Here is a 15837-nt window from a genome sequence, read left to right on the forward strand (position 1 = left end):
AAAAGGCATCCAAATTGGAAAAGAAGAAGTAAAATTATCATTATTTGTTGATGATATAATACTGTATCTAGAAAACTTTAAAGTCTCAGTCAAAAAATGACTGGAGCTGATAAATGAATTCAGCAAGGTGGCAAGATATAAAATTAATACTCAGAAATCAGAGGCATGTTTATATACCAACAATGAAATGTCAGAAAGAGAAATTAAGGAAACAATCCCTTTCACTATTGCAATCAAAAAAATAAAGTACCTAGGAGTAAATTTAACTGAGGAGATTAAAGATCTGTACTCGGAAAATTGTAAAACATTGATAAAAGAAATCAAGGAAGATACAAACAAGTGGAAGCATATACTGTGCTCATGCTTAGGAAGAATAAACATCATTAAAATGTCTATATTAGCAGGTGACGGAGGACAATCTGACTTTGGGTAAGGTATGCAACAGAATTGAATGACAAGATAACCTGGACATGTTTTCTTTGAATATATGTACTCTGATTTATTGATGTCACCCCATTAAAATTAATAAAATTTTTTTTTAAATGTCTATATTACACAAAGCAATTTATAAATTCAATGCAATACCAATTAAAATATCAATGACATACTTCAAAGATATAGAACACATATTCCAAAAATTTATATGGAACCAAAAAAGAACACGAACAGCCTTAGCAATCTTGAAAAGGAAGAATAAAGCAGGAGGAATCACACTTCTCGATATCAAGTTATACTACAAGGCCATTGTACTCAAAACAGCCTGGTACTGACATAAGAACAGGCACATAGATCAATGGAACAGAACAGAAAACCCAGAAATAAACCCCCAGCTTTATGGACAACTGATGTTTGACGAAGGAGGTAAGAGCATACAATGGAGTAACGACAGCCTCTTTAATAAATGGTGTTGGAAAAATTGGGCATCTACCTGCAAAAAAATGAAACTAGATCACCAACTTACACCACTCACAAAAATAAACTCTAAATGGATAAAAGACTTAAATGTAAGCCGTGAAACCATAAGCATCTTAGAAGAAAACAAAGGCAGTAAGCTCTCCGACATGTCTCGCAGCAATATATTTGCCGATTTATCTCCATGGGCTAATGAAATAAAGACAGGATAGACAAATGGGACTAAATCAAACTAAAAAGCTTTTGCACAGCTAAAGACAGTAAGAACAGAATAAAAAGACAAACTACACAATGGGAGAACATATTCAACAATACATCTGATAAGGGATTAATAACCAAAATTTATAAAGAACTTGTAAAACTCAACACCATGAAGACAAACAATCCAATCAAAAAATGGGCAAAAGGCCTGACCTGTGGTGGCGCAGTGGATAAAGCGTTGACCTGGAATGCTGAGGTTGCCGGTTCAAAACCCTGGGCTTGCCCGGTCAAGGCACATATGGGAGTTGAAGCTTCCTGCTCCTCCCCCCCTTCTCTCTCTCTCTCTCTCTCTCTCTCTCTCTCTCCCCTCTAAAATGAATAAATAAAAATAATTAAAAAAAATAAAGTATCATGTTTATAAATTTATTAATAAAAAAAATGGGCAAAAGAAGCCCTGGCAGGTTGGCTCAGTGGTAGAGCGTCCGCCTGGTGTGCAGGAGTCCTGGATTCGATTCCCAGCCAGGGCACAGTGGAGAAGCACCCATCTACTTCTCTACCCCTGCCCCTCTCCTTCCTCTCTGTCTCTCTCTTCCCCTCCCACAGCCAAGGCTCTACTGGAGCAAAGTTGGCCCGGGCGCTGAGGATGGCTCTGTGGCCTCTGCCTTAGGCGCTAGAATGGCCCTGGTTGCAACAGAGCAACGCCCCAGATGGGCAGAGCATCGCCCCCTGGTGGGCATGCCGGGTGGATCCCGGTTGGGCGCATGCGGGAGTCTGTCTGACTGCATCCCCGTTTCCAACTTCAGAAAAAAAAAATACAAAAAAAAATGGACAAAAGAAATGAATAGACACTTCTCCAAAGAGGACATACAGATGGCCAATAGGCATAAGAAAAAATGCTCAACATCACTAATCATTAGAGAAATGCAAATTAAAACCACAATGAGATATCACCTCATATCAGTCAGAATGGTGCTCATCTAAAAAACAACACAGAATAAGTGGTGGCGAGGATGTGGAGATAGGGGAACCCTCCTGCACTGCTGGTGGGAATGCAGACTGGTGCAGCCACTGTGCAAAACAGTATGGAGATTCCTTAAAATATTAACAAACTGTCTTTTGACCCAGCTATCCCACTTTTAGGAATATACCCCAAGGACACCATAGCACTGTTCCAAAAGGAGAAATGCACCCCCATGTTTATGGCAGCATTGTTCACAATAGCGAAGATCTGGAAACAGCCCAAATGTCCGTCCGTGGACGAGTGGATTAAAAAACTTTGGTACATATATACTATGGAATACTACTCAGCCATAAGAAATGATGACATCGGATCATTTACAACAATATGGATGGACCTTGATAACATTATACGGAGTGAAATAAGTAAATCAGAAAAAACTAAGAACTATATGATTCCATACATAGATGGGACATAAAAATGAGACTCACAAACATGGACAAGAGGATGGTGGTTACCGGGGAGGGGGCAGGGAGTAGAGGAGAGGAGGGGAGGGGAGGGGCACAAAGAAAACCAGATAGAAGGTGACAGAAGACAATTGGACTTTGGGTGAGGGGTATGCAACATTATAAAATGTCAAAATAACCTGGAGATGTTTTCTCTGAACATATGTATGGATTTATCCATGTCACCCTATTAAAATTAATAAAAAAATAAAATAAAGGCCTTTATTATATTCACGATCATTGCTTTTTCTTTAAATGAGATCTCTGTATAATAATTACAGAGTTATAGTATAGTTATGTAGATTAGTGATGTTCAACAGAAATACAATGCAAGCCACATATGTAATTAAGTACTTTCCAGCAGTCACATTAAAAAGGTAAAATGAAACAGGTAAAATTAGTATATTTTATTTAATCCAATATATCTAAAACATTATCATTTTAAGATGCAATCAACTAAAAAAGCTATTAATGAACTGTTTCACATTCTTTTTTTGTATACAGTCTTAGAAAAATCAATTACTACTAGCCACATTTTTCAAGTGCTCAATAGGCACACGTGGCTAGCAACTCTCATATTGGATAGTATAGGTCTAGACAATTTGTATCCCTTACTGTCCCCCAAAGAAGCTGATGATATGAATGAAAAGTAGGAGTCTGGAGAGTTACACTACAGAGACATTCTCTCTGAACTGATGGAGGCACCATACCACTGGACAACTGTTGCTTGTAGAGACAGGTAGCGATATTAGGTCTGCCTTGTGCTCTGTGGAGCCCAAAGGAAAATACCTGGTCATTTGATTACCTTGTGTAGTTCTCTTTGTAGCCAGAAATGTCATCATTGGGAGACCGCAGTCTTCGCTGAGAGGGTGCCTCCAGATGCCAATAGTTAATGCGATTTAGGAACATTTTGGCCAACTCCATTATTGTCTGCCTTTCCTTGGATGGCAGATGACTGAATTTGTACTGTACAAAGTTATTCACACCCTTGAAAAGAAGGAAGGCAATTTATTCACAGAGCTGTGCAATCACCCTAATTCTGAACACCCACTCAGTCAGCAGTATGGGTGGTTTCTTAGCAGAAGAACAGGCATCTCTCTAGTTACAAAAATCTCTTTCTTTTCTCTAGTAGAAAATAGGAATGCCCAGAGGGAATCATGCCTTAGATCACAAGGAATGAAAAGTGACAAGACAGAGAGGCTGTGCACTGCAGCTCTTTCTACACCTGCTGCAAATCTGACAGGTTAAAAAGAAAATCAGAATCACAGACTGAAAAGGTCAAAACTTCCTCAACAATAAAACATGACTATTTTGCACAATAATTCCTGCTGTACCATCAACACAGTAGCTAACATATGATGGGTTCTTAGATTACTACTATGTTTTTACAATAGTAAAATTTTAACGAAAAGGCTACTAGCATACCTTCCGTGGAATTTAAACTCCACTAGAATGTAAACTCTTTTTTTTTTTAAATATATTTTTATTATTTTTTTATTTTATTTATTCATTTTAGAGAGGAGAGAGAGAGGAGAGAGAGACAGGGGGGAGGAGCTGGAAACATCAACTCCCACATGTGCCTTGACCAGGCAAGCCCAGGGTTTTGAACCGGCGACCTCAGCATTTCCAGGTCGACGCTTTATCCACTGCGCCACCACAGGTAAGGCAGAATGTAAACTCTTTACTATCATCCTCACTTTCAGCAAGCTCACCAAAAAAAAAAAAAAAAAAAAAAAAAAAAAAAAAAATCTAATTAAAAATTATAAGCTTTTAGCCCTGGTAGCTCAGTTGGTTAAAGCATCATCTCAATACACCAAGGTTGTGAGTTCGATCCCATGACAGGGCATGTACAAGAATGAATAAATAAATATTTTTAAATTATAAGCTTTTAAAAGAATCTGTGGATTAATTTAATCTTTCTGCAGAACACTACCATCTAATCTAATTTCAAATAAAAGAACAGTGAATTCTTATTTAATAGAATTTGGAGACAAATTTTCTTCTGCTGCAAACTGACTGATAAAAAGAACATCTGTTAGGACTCTGATATCATGTTTTATGTAATCGTCTTCATCAAGAAATTCAGTCAACGGTATGAGATTGATTCAGCCGAACAATGATAGGCTAAAAGGTGATGCTGTTGAAAGATAATGACAACCCCTAATAGAAAAAAATCTTCATGTCAACAGATTCCCGAGTAAATAGACACAAAAATATTTCTTTTTTGCTCTTTTTGCTGGACTTCACGTTCTTCACATTGCTACTGAATTCCCTCACCTCAATGGGCTTTTTCAGACCGTGCCAAACAAAAGGAGAAACAATTTTTAAACAAACATCAATGCCAAGAAAAAGCACATTTCCTGTGTTTTTACAAATGACTAGTTCTACTTAATTGTTTTCTTCCCCAAATACACAGTGAATGAGGAGGATACAGCAACCTTAAAAGATGAAAGCTACATCATTTATTAAATTAAGCATTCATTTCTAAGACAAAGGGTCCAAGAAAACATCTATAGACTTAGTGAACATCTGTAATTCAGATATGGAAGATTAAAAAAAAGACCCAAAAAGAAGATTAAAAGGTTTGTTCAGGCTTAAAACAATAAGAAAAGGGGGTTTATTTTTTCTTTTTACCTGTTCAATACTAGGTTTTTCAAATGGGGGCTTCTTCTCCAAAGAACCTTCAACCACAGGTTTTCCTCTTTGTAAAATGGACTTTCTCAAGAGCTGCAAAGAAATCATTTTTAAAAAATCAATCAAAGCCTCTCTCTATCACTCTCTCTCTCTCTCTCTCTCTCTCTGTCTCTCTCTCTCTCACACACACACACACACACACACACACAGCCTCTGAAGGGGAGTCATCATATTCTATTTATCTCAACTACATGTAACCAAATCCTTAAATCAATAAAATGGGTAACAACCAGGTAACAAGTTTGCCTTCACACCGATGACCAGAACCACAGGACTCGAAACACCTTTCCCGTGTGGGCAGCCTAGCGCACCCAGCAGTGGCCACCAGACACATCTATCCTATGCCCTCTCCCCTCTCTCCACTCTGGTTCTGGCTTTCCACTGACCCAGAGGCCTGGTACACACCCTGCAAACTTTGCACGTGCCCATCGAGAACACCAGAGGGTCTTGCTTAAGCCCCTGAGAGGCCAAGGTCCATTTTGCACAAAGGAGGTAAGGGTGCTGTCTGTAACAGCTGTATGTCACAGGCAAAATCTCGGACCCAGGCCCTTTGGGAAGCAATTTTGCAGGGCTGTCAATTGGCAACATCCACCGTTGCGGCCTTTTTTCATTTCCTCTCCACCCACAGAACGCAGGCCACGTGTTCTGGCATCTCAGTATCCACAAAACAGAACACTGCTCTTAATTCCTGCCTCCGGAATGCCAAGCCCTCAAAGAGCAAATATCAGCAAGAAAAGGGAACAGAGAGCCACTAATGAAGACCTAATGGGAAAATAAATTTAATGTTGAAATTCTTCATCTTCCACTTTTGCTTGAATCTTCTGTAGCCTTTGCATGTGGGCCAGTTACGACATATGACCCGGCATTTATTTAAGTTGCTTTTCCCTCTCCTTTCTCCTATTGCCTTTTTAACAAAACATGGCAACCATTCTCCCAGGAGCCAATGAAAATGAATGACCCACAAGGTTGAAGATCACCATGTGTCCCCCACTGGGTGTGTCCTACAAGGGCCCCAGTTCCCTCTAGGGGTGCCGTGTAAATTATTAGCATAGGGCATTTGTTGATTCTGCTGATGTATCGTGCCCATCGTTACAAAAACAAATGTGCAGAACGTCGTGGCAGTTGATTCTAAGGATATATAAAAATTACGCATAAAATTTAAATATTACAAATAATTCTGGTTGCCTGTTATTTTTATTTTTACTTTTTCATCCGGTGAAAGTAAGACCATTTGGGAACTTGGTCCATCATGGGTTTCAATATGGAGATAAACTGATGGGTCAGGGAGATGCTGAATCTCATTTTCCACAAAAGAATGAAGGGATTCAGTGGGCATATAACCGAATTTTCATAATAGCAGCAAGCATTTGCCTCCTCACTTTTGCCACGCACTTTTGGTAGTTTTTTTTTTTTGTATACATTATCTAATTCAACAGTCATAACAATCGTTTGATGTAGGTGCAATTATTGTTTGCGTTTTTCAGATAGGGAAAGTCAGGGGAAACGACTTGCCCGGGGTCACGTTTAATAAGAGATGGAGGTGGATTTAAACCCAGAGCGCAGGGCTCTAGAGCCACACTCACAGGCTTTAGAAAGTAGCTTTACAGCCAGTTTATTTTCAATATCCGAGACTGAGGTTTGCCTAGTGTTACCAAAATGAATAATACATTTTAATTTTATGATTGAGACATGTGAGATGCAGAAATTGCCCTTCAAAAGCCAAGGAAGGAGGATTTAGAACTTATTTGCCCAAAGAATGATTTTGGAAGAAGGGAAGGGGGAGAATGCTGAATATTTTGAATTTTGCTCCCCAAACAAATATATTTGTACTATTAAAGGTGAGGCAGGTGAGCAAGAGAGAGAGAGAGACGGAGACAGACAGGCAGACAGAGAGAACGTACTTCCAAGCACAGTGGTACTTTATAAACAGAATCAGGAGGACGCTGACAGGATGGAAACCTTGACAACAACCACCTTCACTTCCGATGGGGGGGGGGGGGGGGGCACCGCCACAGCGCTGGGTTCCAAGACAAATAATAGCTGCAGCCATGCAGGCGTTGTTTTTCTTCAACTAAGATCTTTTTCCAAAGAAGCTCGAAACGGTATGAACCTGCCAGGGTTCAATCTTAATGACTCAGGCTTCACAGTCATGTAACAAGTTGTCACCTGGAGTAGGCTAGTGCCTGCTGTGGGAATTCGGTTATTCATTCATATTCTCATTCTCTCTCTCTCTCTCCCTCTCCTTCTTCTCTCCCTTTCTCCCTTTTCCAACTAACCTTTTAAGAGTTCATATTCCCCCATTACCCCAAAATTTAAAAATATAATTCTCTCTCCCACTCTTACCCACTATCTACCTCTGAAAACCACAGGAAGAAGAAAAAATGATGCATCAAGTCAATTCAGACCAGCCTGACCAGGCAGTGGTGCAGCGCATAGAGCATCAGATTGGGAAGTAGAGAACCCAGGTTCAAATCCGCGAAGTCACTGGCTTGAGTGCAGGCTCATCCAGCTTGAGCGTAGGCTCACCAGCTTGAGAGTGGAGTACCTGCTTGAGCATGGGATCATAGACATGTCCCCGTGGTCAATGGCTTGAGCCCAAAGGTCACTGGCTTGAACCAAGGGGTCACCCACTCTGCTGTAGCCCCTCGGTCAAGGCATATATGAGAAAGCAATCAATCAATGAACTACTAAGGTGCCACGACAAAGAATTATGCTTCTCATCTCTCTTCCTGCCTGCCTGTCTGTCCCCATCTGTCCCTCTCTCGGTCTCTCTTGCTAAACAAAAAGTACATTCAGACCAAAGGGTATGTGTGTGAGGGGGAGCTATAGGAATTGGGAACAAAATTTCACCGGGATATCCTAGCAGCCAAAGCAAAAAAGGGAACTCAATGGAAAATCTGTCTATCCTTGTCATATAAAATGAAGCCCAGCGCTTATTAAAAGAGGCAAAATTCTCCTGGATGTTAGCTGTGAGTAGAGAATTTTGTTTTTTATATTTAAAGATCCTTAAAAAGGTTACATACTACAGCATAATGAACAGTGCCTTCAATAACATATTTTTTTATTATTACTATTTCTTCTGTCAGCCTTCTTTCTGAATCTATTTTTGGCAACCCGAAGTTTTTCCATCCATCCCCACCACCAGTTTCCCTCCCACATCCATCATTCCCAACTGAGCCAAAGGCTGCAGAGACGGATATCTGCAGAGGGGGAGGGGACAGGACCCACAGGAGCTGAGGCCGAGATAGGAAGGGGCACAGCAATAGGGAGTGGCAGCCGTGATCAGTGACTGGTGTCACCCAGACGCAGAGAACAGTGGTAAGGTGCCAAAACAAATTTGGAAATTCTTGGATGCTGCCCTTGAAACAAGAGTCAAGGCCCTCGCGTCAACCCCACTGCCCCATGTCCTCCCAGCCGCGCCTGTGCACTCGAGCACAGCCCAGTGCTTGTTCTGCCCGCCGCGCCACCCAGAGGCTCTGCCCGGCCCCTGTCAGGGACGGCGCCTATCACTTCATCTTCAGTTCTGCTCAGCTCTCCTCTCCGAGAGGCCTTTCCTAGCTGCCCTTCCTCACTGCCCCGGCCCCCCGCCCGCTACCATCCCTGCCATTCTCATCCACTTACCCTACTTTGTTTCTCTTCACAGCACTTAGCACCACCTGCAAATATATTATTTACTTGTTGGTTGTCTGCCTCTGTTACTGAAGTGTCAACTCCACGAGGGCAAAGCCTTTGCTTTGCCCGTTCATCTATCCCTCATGCCTACATGAGTGCCATGCACGGAGCAGGTGTGCAGTAAACGGCTGTCGGATGGATGGGTGGATGGGTGGATGGAAGGAGATCCGTAAAGCGTAAGCACATCAAGATATTGAACTCTGCACACAAGTATGAAGACTCTCAAGGAGAGTCGCGTGTTCCACGTATGGTGCCTCATGGAGAAACGCATGCTTCAGCAAACCCTGAGGGCAAAATGCACCATGAGCCGAGAGTCTTCCCACCCATGACCTGGCATACAGACACGGAGCACATTCGAACAATGAGAGAAAGAAGAAACGCCTTGTCAAACGTTAGCATCGCACCTTGAATAGGTAGAAATATACTTGTTTGGTATCTGCATCCTCTTCCTTGTGGACACAGGTAAAGAGATACTCCACATCCAACACTATCCCCAGGAGTCTGTTCATTTCTTCCTCTGACACATTCTCCAAGTGCGAAACATGAGCAGCTTCAGGGCAAAGATCAAAGGAACATATGTGAGAAGTTAGTGAGAAACGGCACACATTCTCCATTTCAAAATGGAAGTTTCCCTCACGAACCTTCCAGGACACCAATCTGTTAGACTGCAGAATCAACAGAGGGAAATTCTGAACCCTGGGGAGACCTAAGTCTGCCCACAAAACTGACCTGTAATTCAGAGACTGCCACGTTGTTGAGCATCAGTCTCAAACACGCACCAGCGACTTAAGTATTCTACTACCGCTGTAGGTTGAAAATCCAGAATTTGTTGTCACCAAGTCTTATCGTGATTGGGTTAAATTCCTGTTTCCATATAAAAAAATTCTCCAAGAGATCAAGGGGTTGTAAAATCCTAGAAGGGAGTGTGGATCCAGGGTTTGGGTGTGTGTGGTTGAGGGGCGTGAAAACCAAGCTCCCTGAAAGCTTAGTTCTAGATCCGCTCAACAGTTCAGCCGGCCAAGATGATCACGTTAGTGTGAAGAATGAAGGCCCTTTCTCTCAGCCTTTCTGAGACACACTCATACCGCACGGTCTCTGCAGCCAAGTTCCAGCTGGAGCTTGAGATTCGACATCCTCCATGATCCAGCCCCCAAATCCACTTTTCGTACCTCTGCTCTATCCTCTTACTGATCAAGTTACATGACCTATCCATTGATCTTCTTCTGCCCCATGCCCCTGTCCTCTCTTCTGCCCAAGTCCAGTCCATTTTCCCAGGGTATCTCATTTAATCCTCAAACAATCCTGTAAAGTGGGTATCAGCAACCCATTGTACAGAGGAGGAAACTGAGGATAAGCTGCCCTCCCTCACCCCTCAGGGAGAGTAACTGTGAGGTAAGCTTTCCACACTGGCGCCCACATTCCCCCTCCAGATGTAAGCACCACTGGCCAAGGTGGGAACTGGCCTCGGAACACGCCCTGCATTGCCCGCCTTATCCTCACCTCTCACTTGTCCACTCCCTACCTTCATCCCAAATAAACTACCGTATTTCCCCATGTATAAAACGCACCCTTTTCCCAAAAATTTGGGGGTCTAAAAACTGGGTGCATCTTATACAGGGGTTGTCATCTTTTTACTTGCATTTCCCGCTTTTCCGTGCTTGTTTTTGCACTCATTGTTGAAGACAGTGATTCATCATCAGACACAGATGAGGACAAGCTAATGGATGGGAATTTTGACAGTGATGAGGAGTTGTATGAATTTTATGATGAATAAAACTTGAGTTAAATAACTTTATGTAATACATTTTGTTTTTCAAATTTCAGGCCCTAAAACTAAGGTGCTTCTTATACATGAGAGCACCTTATACCAGGGGTCCCAAACTACGGCCCACGGGTCGCATACAGCCTCCTGAGGCCATTTATCTGGCCCCCACCGCAACTCCTTCCGGAAGGGACACCTCTTTCATTGGTGGTCAGTGAGAGGAGCATAGTTCCCATTGAAATACTGGTCAGTTTGTTGATTTAAATTTACTTGTTCTTTATTTTAAAGATTGTATTTGTTCCCATTTTGTTTTTCTACTTTAAAATAAGATATGTGCAGTGTGCATAGTGATTTGTTCATAGTTTTTTTTTATAGTCCGGCCCTCCAACGGTCTGAGGGACAGTGAACTGGTCCCCTGTGTAAAAAGTTTGGGGACCCCTGCCTTATACGCTCAAATCCCTGTCTCACAGTCTGCTTCTGAGGGAACCCAAACTAAGATATCTGCTCAAAAGCAATTTGAGAGAGTTAAGAGGATTAAATACCAAGAGAGGGGGCCTTACAAATGCCCATGAGAAAACCAGATTAACCAGGTTAAAATGAGAGGGGCAGGGAGTAAAGAGGGACAGATATACACCTCACATAGGTAGGATATAAAGCCGAGTCCCATGGACAGAGATAAAAGTGAAGTGGATACCAGGGGGCGGGGAGTAAAGAGGGACAGATACACAGAGACAGAAAAGGATTTGACTTTGGGTGATGGACACACAACACAATCAATAGTTTAAATGCTATAGAGATGTTCACCTGAACCCTATGTACTCTGAGCAATAGAACCTCATTAAATTTAATTTCTAAAAAATAAAAGAAAATTAGAGGGACAGAGGCCACCCACCTTACATTGCTTTCTAATGCAGAAAAGTAATAGAAAGGCAGAGTGGTGGGCCCAAGGTCAGGGGGCCATAGTGCCTGTATACAGCATCTTTAATATGTGAGGGAGGGGGGAGAAAGATAATTCTGATGGTCTGCCTACCTTTAATGATGCAAAGTAAATCTAAAGATACATCTAAACTTGAAAATTCCAACACTGTATCATTACATTACCAAACAGAAAAGGAGTAACTGACTAAAATGTGTCTAAGAACAGAAATAATTTACATCATAGGAAAATTACAAATACATGTGTGTGTAAACACAAAAATTAATATTCAAATATGTTAGTTTACACATGGCTATCCAACGTGTGGCTTCCTCACTTTCTGACAGAGGTCTGAGGTTGACTTCCTTTTTAGTCATACATTCACAGGTCATTCCTTCCAGAAGATGGTACAAAATTTCCCATAAGATCAGTCTGAAGCCTTTGGGAGATGGGCCTAATTCCAGAGACAATTAGGTCAAAAATTTTATGACAATTATTTACAGAAATAATTTTATTAGATTATTTTTACCTTTCAATGTTTGCATCCCTTTCCAGTGGTAAGCTATGAAAGTAGACAGTCTACAATATAACACAAATTCCTTCAGATTATCCATAATATGAAACACTCTAAGGTGCTAACATACAGGGGGAATAATTCCTAGAAGAATGGGTCATGATTTATTGTTGAAACGGTGCCTCCTATTTTTTTTAACCCACAAAACATTTTACCCAAATGTACGGCCCGTAGTCACGGCCGTTGCGGCCCTGCAACTGGTGTGGTTTGTGGCTGGATTTGGATCAGATTGGTATAGAGATTCTGTCCCCACCACTGAGAAGTGCAGAAGGATTTCTTTTTCCTTCCTGATCTTGTGCCCTCCAGGGGAAAAGCATTGCTGGCAAATGACTTTGTACAATTCATATTTTTTGAGTTTGCTCACCTTTAGTGTTAAAAAATGGCACTGGGCCCTGGCCAGTTGGCTCAGCGGTAGAGCGTCGGCCTGGCATGTGGGGAACCCAGGTTTGATTCCCGGCCAGGGCACATGGGAGAAGCGCCCATTTGCTTCTCCACCACCCCCCCTCCTTCCTCTCTGTCTCTCTCTTCCCCTCCCGCAGCCAAGGCTCCATTGGAGCAAAGATGGCCCAGGCGCTGGGGATGGCTCCTTGGCCTCTGCCCCAGGCGCTAGAGTGGCTCTGGTCGCGGCAGAGCGACGCCCCGGAGGGGCAGAGCATCGCTCCCGGGTGGGCAGAGCATAGCCCCTGGTGGCGTGCCGGGTGGATCCCGGTCGGGCACATGCGGGAGCCTGTCTGACTGTCTCTCCTTGTTTCCAGCTTCAGAAAAATACAAAAAAAAAAAAAACAAAAAAAAATGGCACTGGGCAGATCCAGGTATGTGATCTGTGAAATTGCAAATTACCTTCCTGCTTGGGAAGGGCCATTATCTTGCTAATGTTTGCAGAGTGAGAGAAGAGAGGATGCAGGGTGCTGAAGAAGAAGCCAGTTTGTGCAGAAAGTTTGAAGAAGAAGTTGGGGATCAAAGGTGAGGAGCTTTTGAGTGCTCCACTGAGATTGGTGGGATCTTAGATTCTAGGAGGAACCAGAGAAGATTCTCTGGGTTGTGGAACCGGAGAATGTGTCAGTGGCTTTGGGAGCCCTGAGTGAAAGGGAAGGGGTTTCCCTGTGTGTTTGCTCACCGGCCAGTGCGAGACTGGAATAAAGGAATGGCCACCAGTTTTTGGCTCCACTGTTTCTTTACCGTCTGTTCGAATCTAATGGGAACCTGCATGTGAATGGCCACAACGGCCGTGACTACTGGCCACACAAGCAGGTTTCTGCTTTTCCCTTGGTTTTCTTGTGACTTGCCTGTCTTGGCGAGACACCAATAAACAGAATGGCCCACCATCCTCCGGCTCCCCTGTTTCTTTACCGTCTGCCTGAATTCAATGAGAACCTGCATGTGAATGGCCACAATGGCGGCGGCCCCTGGCCTTATACTAAATGAATCAGAATCAGAAAGACTTGCTCTGAAAATAGGAAGCACCTATTTTTAGAAGGGTGGGAGTTGGGGGAAGGAAGAGCATCCCCATTCCTTGTTGGGGCTCCATGGTTTAAAGACCATTTGAAACCATATTCTCAAATATTTTGAAAAACAGACCTGATTAAAAACTTAAAATGCTTAGGAAGTGAGACCTGAGGAGGTTTATTGCCCCCTGACTCTGATGAGGAGGAAATCCATGATCTCTCTTCAAATCTCTGAGGATAACTGTATGGCCAGAGGCTGCCATTGTCATACACACGCAGGTTCTCATTGGATTCGGGCAGATAGTAAAGAAACAGTGGAGCCAAAACCTTGTGGGCCATTCCTTTATTAAAGTCTCGCACCGGCCGACGAGAAAACACACAGGGAAAACACTTTCCTCCGGTTCTACAACCAGGAGAATGTTCTCTGGTTCCTCCTAGAATCAAAGGCCCCACCAGTCTCAGTAGGACTCCCAAAGCCCCTCACCTCTGGCTCCCCATCTGCAAACTTTCTCTTTCCCTGCCAACATGGCTTCTTCTTCATCACTCTGCATTCTCTCTGCTCTTACTCTGCCAACATGGCTTCTTCTTCAGCACTCTGCATTCTCTCTGCTCTTACTCTGCCAACATGGCTTCTTCTTCAGCACTCTGCACTCTCTCTGCTCTCACTCTGCTAACATGGCTTCTTTCTACTTCTCCCCTCTTCAAAACTGGTGCCAAAACCTCTCCTCCAGCACACATTAGAAAAACAATAGCCCCTCCTGAGCAGGAAGGTAATTTGCAATTTCACAGACCACATACACCTGGCGCTGCCCAGTGCCATTATGAAACAATAAAAGTGAGCAAACTCAAAAACTACCAATTTTACAAACTCATTTGCCCAACAGTAACCCGAAGTACAAAGAAATACAATGTTGGAGATGGGAAAAAATGTAAACAGAGCAGCAAGTTTTTCAGGAGGAAGGCAGAATGAGGCTCTACTGGACAAATGAGGGTAACTTTTCCAGCAGAGACGGGTATCTCTTCCTCTAAGAGTGCTAGGGTGGAAGGGGTAAACTGAGGCAGAAGGATGACACTGTACAGAAAGGGCTAAGCTTCCTAGAATAAATGCTGGGGGCAGCAAAGCTCAGAAGAAAGTAGAAGGTGTGAACCATCTGCTTGAGAAGGAGAGATGTCTGGAAAAGCTGCTATGAAAGTCAAGCTTTGCACCCTGGCCAGATAGCTCGGCTGGTTAGAGCATTGTCCCGAAGCATGTGGCTGGGTTCATTCACCGATCAGGGCACATACAGGAACAGATCGATATTCCTGTCTCTTTCTCTCTCTAAACTCAATAAAGTACACACTTAAACTTAAAAAGAAAGAGAAGCTTTACGGTGATAAGAAAGCCAGAAAAGGGCCGTGTAAAACCAGTAGCAGCAGCCACCATCACAGCCGCCTGGCCCATGCAGATTTGCATTGGATTCGGACAGACAGTAAGGAAACAACAGAGCCACGAACTGGTGGGCCATTATCTTTAATCCTAGCTTGCACCTGGCGAGCAAGTAAAAACACACACTGGGCTCCAAAACCCACTGACTCAGCGCTCACACAGCTACTGACTTATCCGAGTTTCCTAGAATCAAAGGTTTCTAGCTCACTAGCCTCATTCTCCTTTGTTCCCCATCTCCTTCTCTCTACACAAACTCTACAGCAGCGGTTCTCAACCTGTGGGTCGTGACAGTAACTGGCTTCTCCTTCAGCACTCTGCCATCTTGGCTGCCTCTCCTCTCCTCCACGGGGCCTTACTCCGCTCTCTTCTCTAATGCTAATCTCAGGAACCGAGAGAGAGCAAGCTCCTGGTCTGCCTCACTTTAGAGTGTAGAAATCCAAACCTTTAATCTAATATACAAATAAGGAAGTCTCTAATACAAAGTCACTTATCTCAGGCATGATGGGATTCCTCATGAGAGTGTACCATCCCACATCAAAAAGGGTGGAAAAGGCTTAGTCCTAAAACCAAGCCCCAGAATTCAAGGATCCTGCCTGCCAACAGCCCGCCCCCAAAACACATTAATATAATCACGCCCATCCCAAGCAATCACCTGGGAGACGGGCTTCCACATGGGAGCGCCATCTTTAACAAAGTGAGCATAATATACAGTGTGTCCGTAAAGTCATGGTGCACTTTTGACCGGTCACAGGAAAGCAACAAAAGACAATA

At 43.1% G+C, this 15837-nt stretch overlaps 1 protein-coding gene across 1 annotated transcript in view; it reads right to left on the reverse strand.

Annotated features, from left to right (window-relative positions):
* Positions 1-15837, reverse strand: part of KAT2B (lysine acetyltransferase 2B) — a 127146-nt gene that overhangs the window by 55594 nt on the left and 55715 nt on the right. Inside the window, exons 3-5 of the mRNA XM_066351554.1 lie at positions 9348-9493; positions 5212-5304; positions 3383-3564 (exon numbers count right to left, since the gene is read on the reverse strand). Of these exons, the coding sequence (XP_066207651.1) occupies positions 3383-3564; positions 5212-5304; positions 9348-9493 (421 nt within the window). The remainder of the gene's footprint in view (positions 1-3382; positions 3565-5211; positions 5305-9347; positions 9494-15837) is intronic.

This window comes from Saccopteryx leptura, chromosome 10 (assembly GCF_036850995.1).
Source record: "Saccopteryx leptura isolate mSacLep1 chromosome 10, mSacLep1_pri_phased_curated, whole genome shotgun sequence".
NCBI classification, from domain to species: Eukaryota; Metazoa; Chordata; class Mammalia; order Chiroptera; family Emballonuridae; genus Saccopteryx; species Saccopteryx leptura.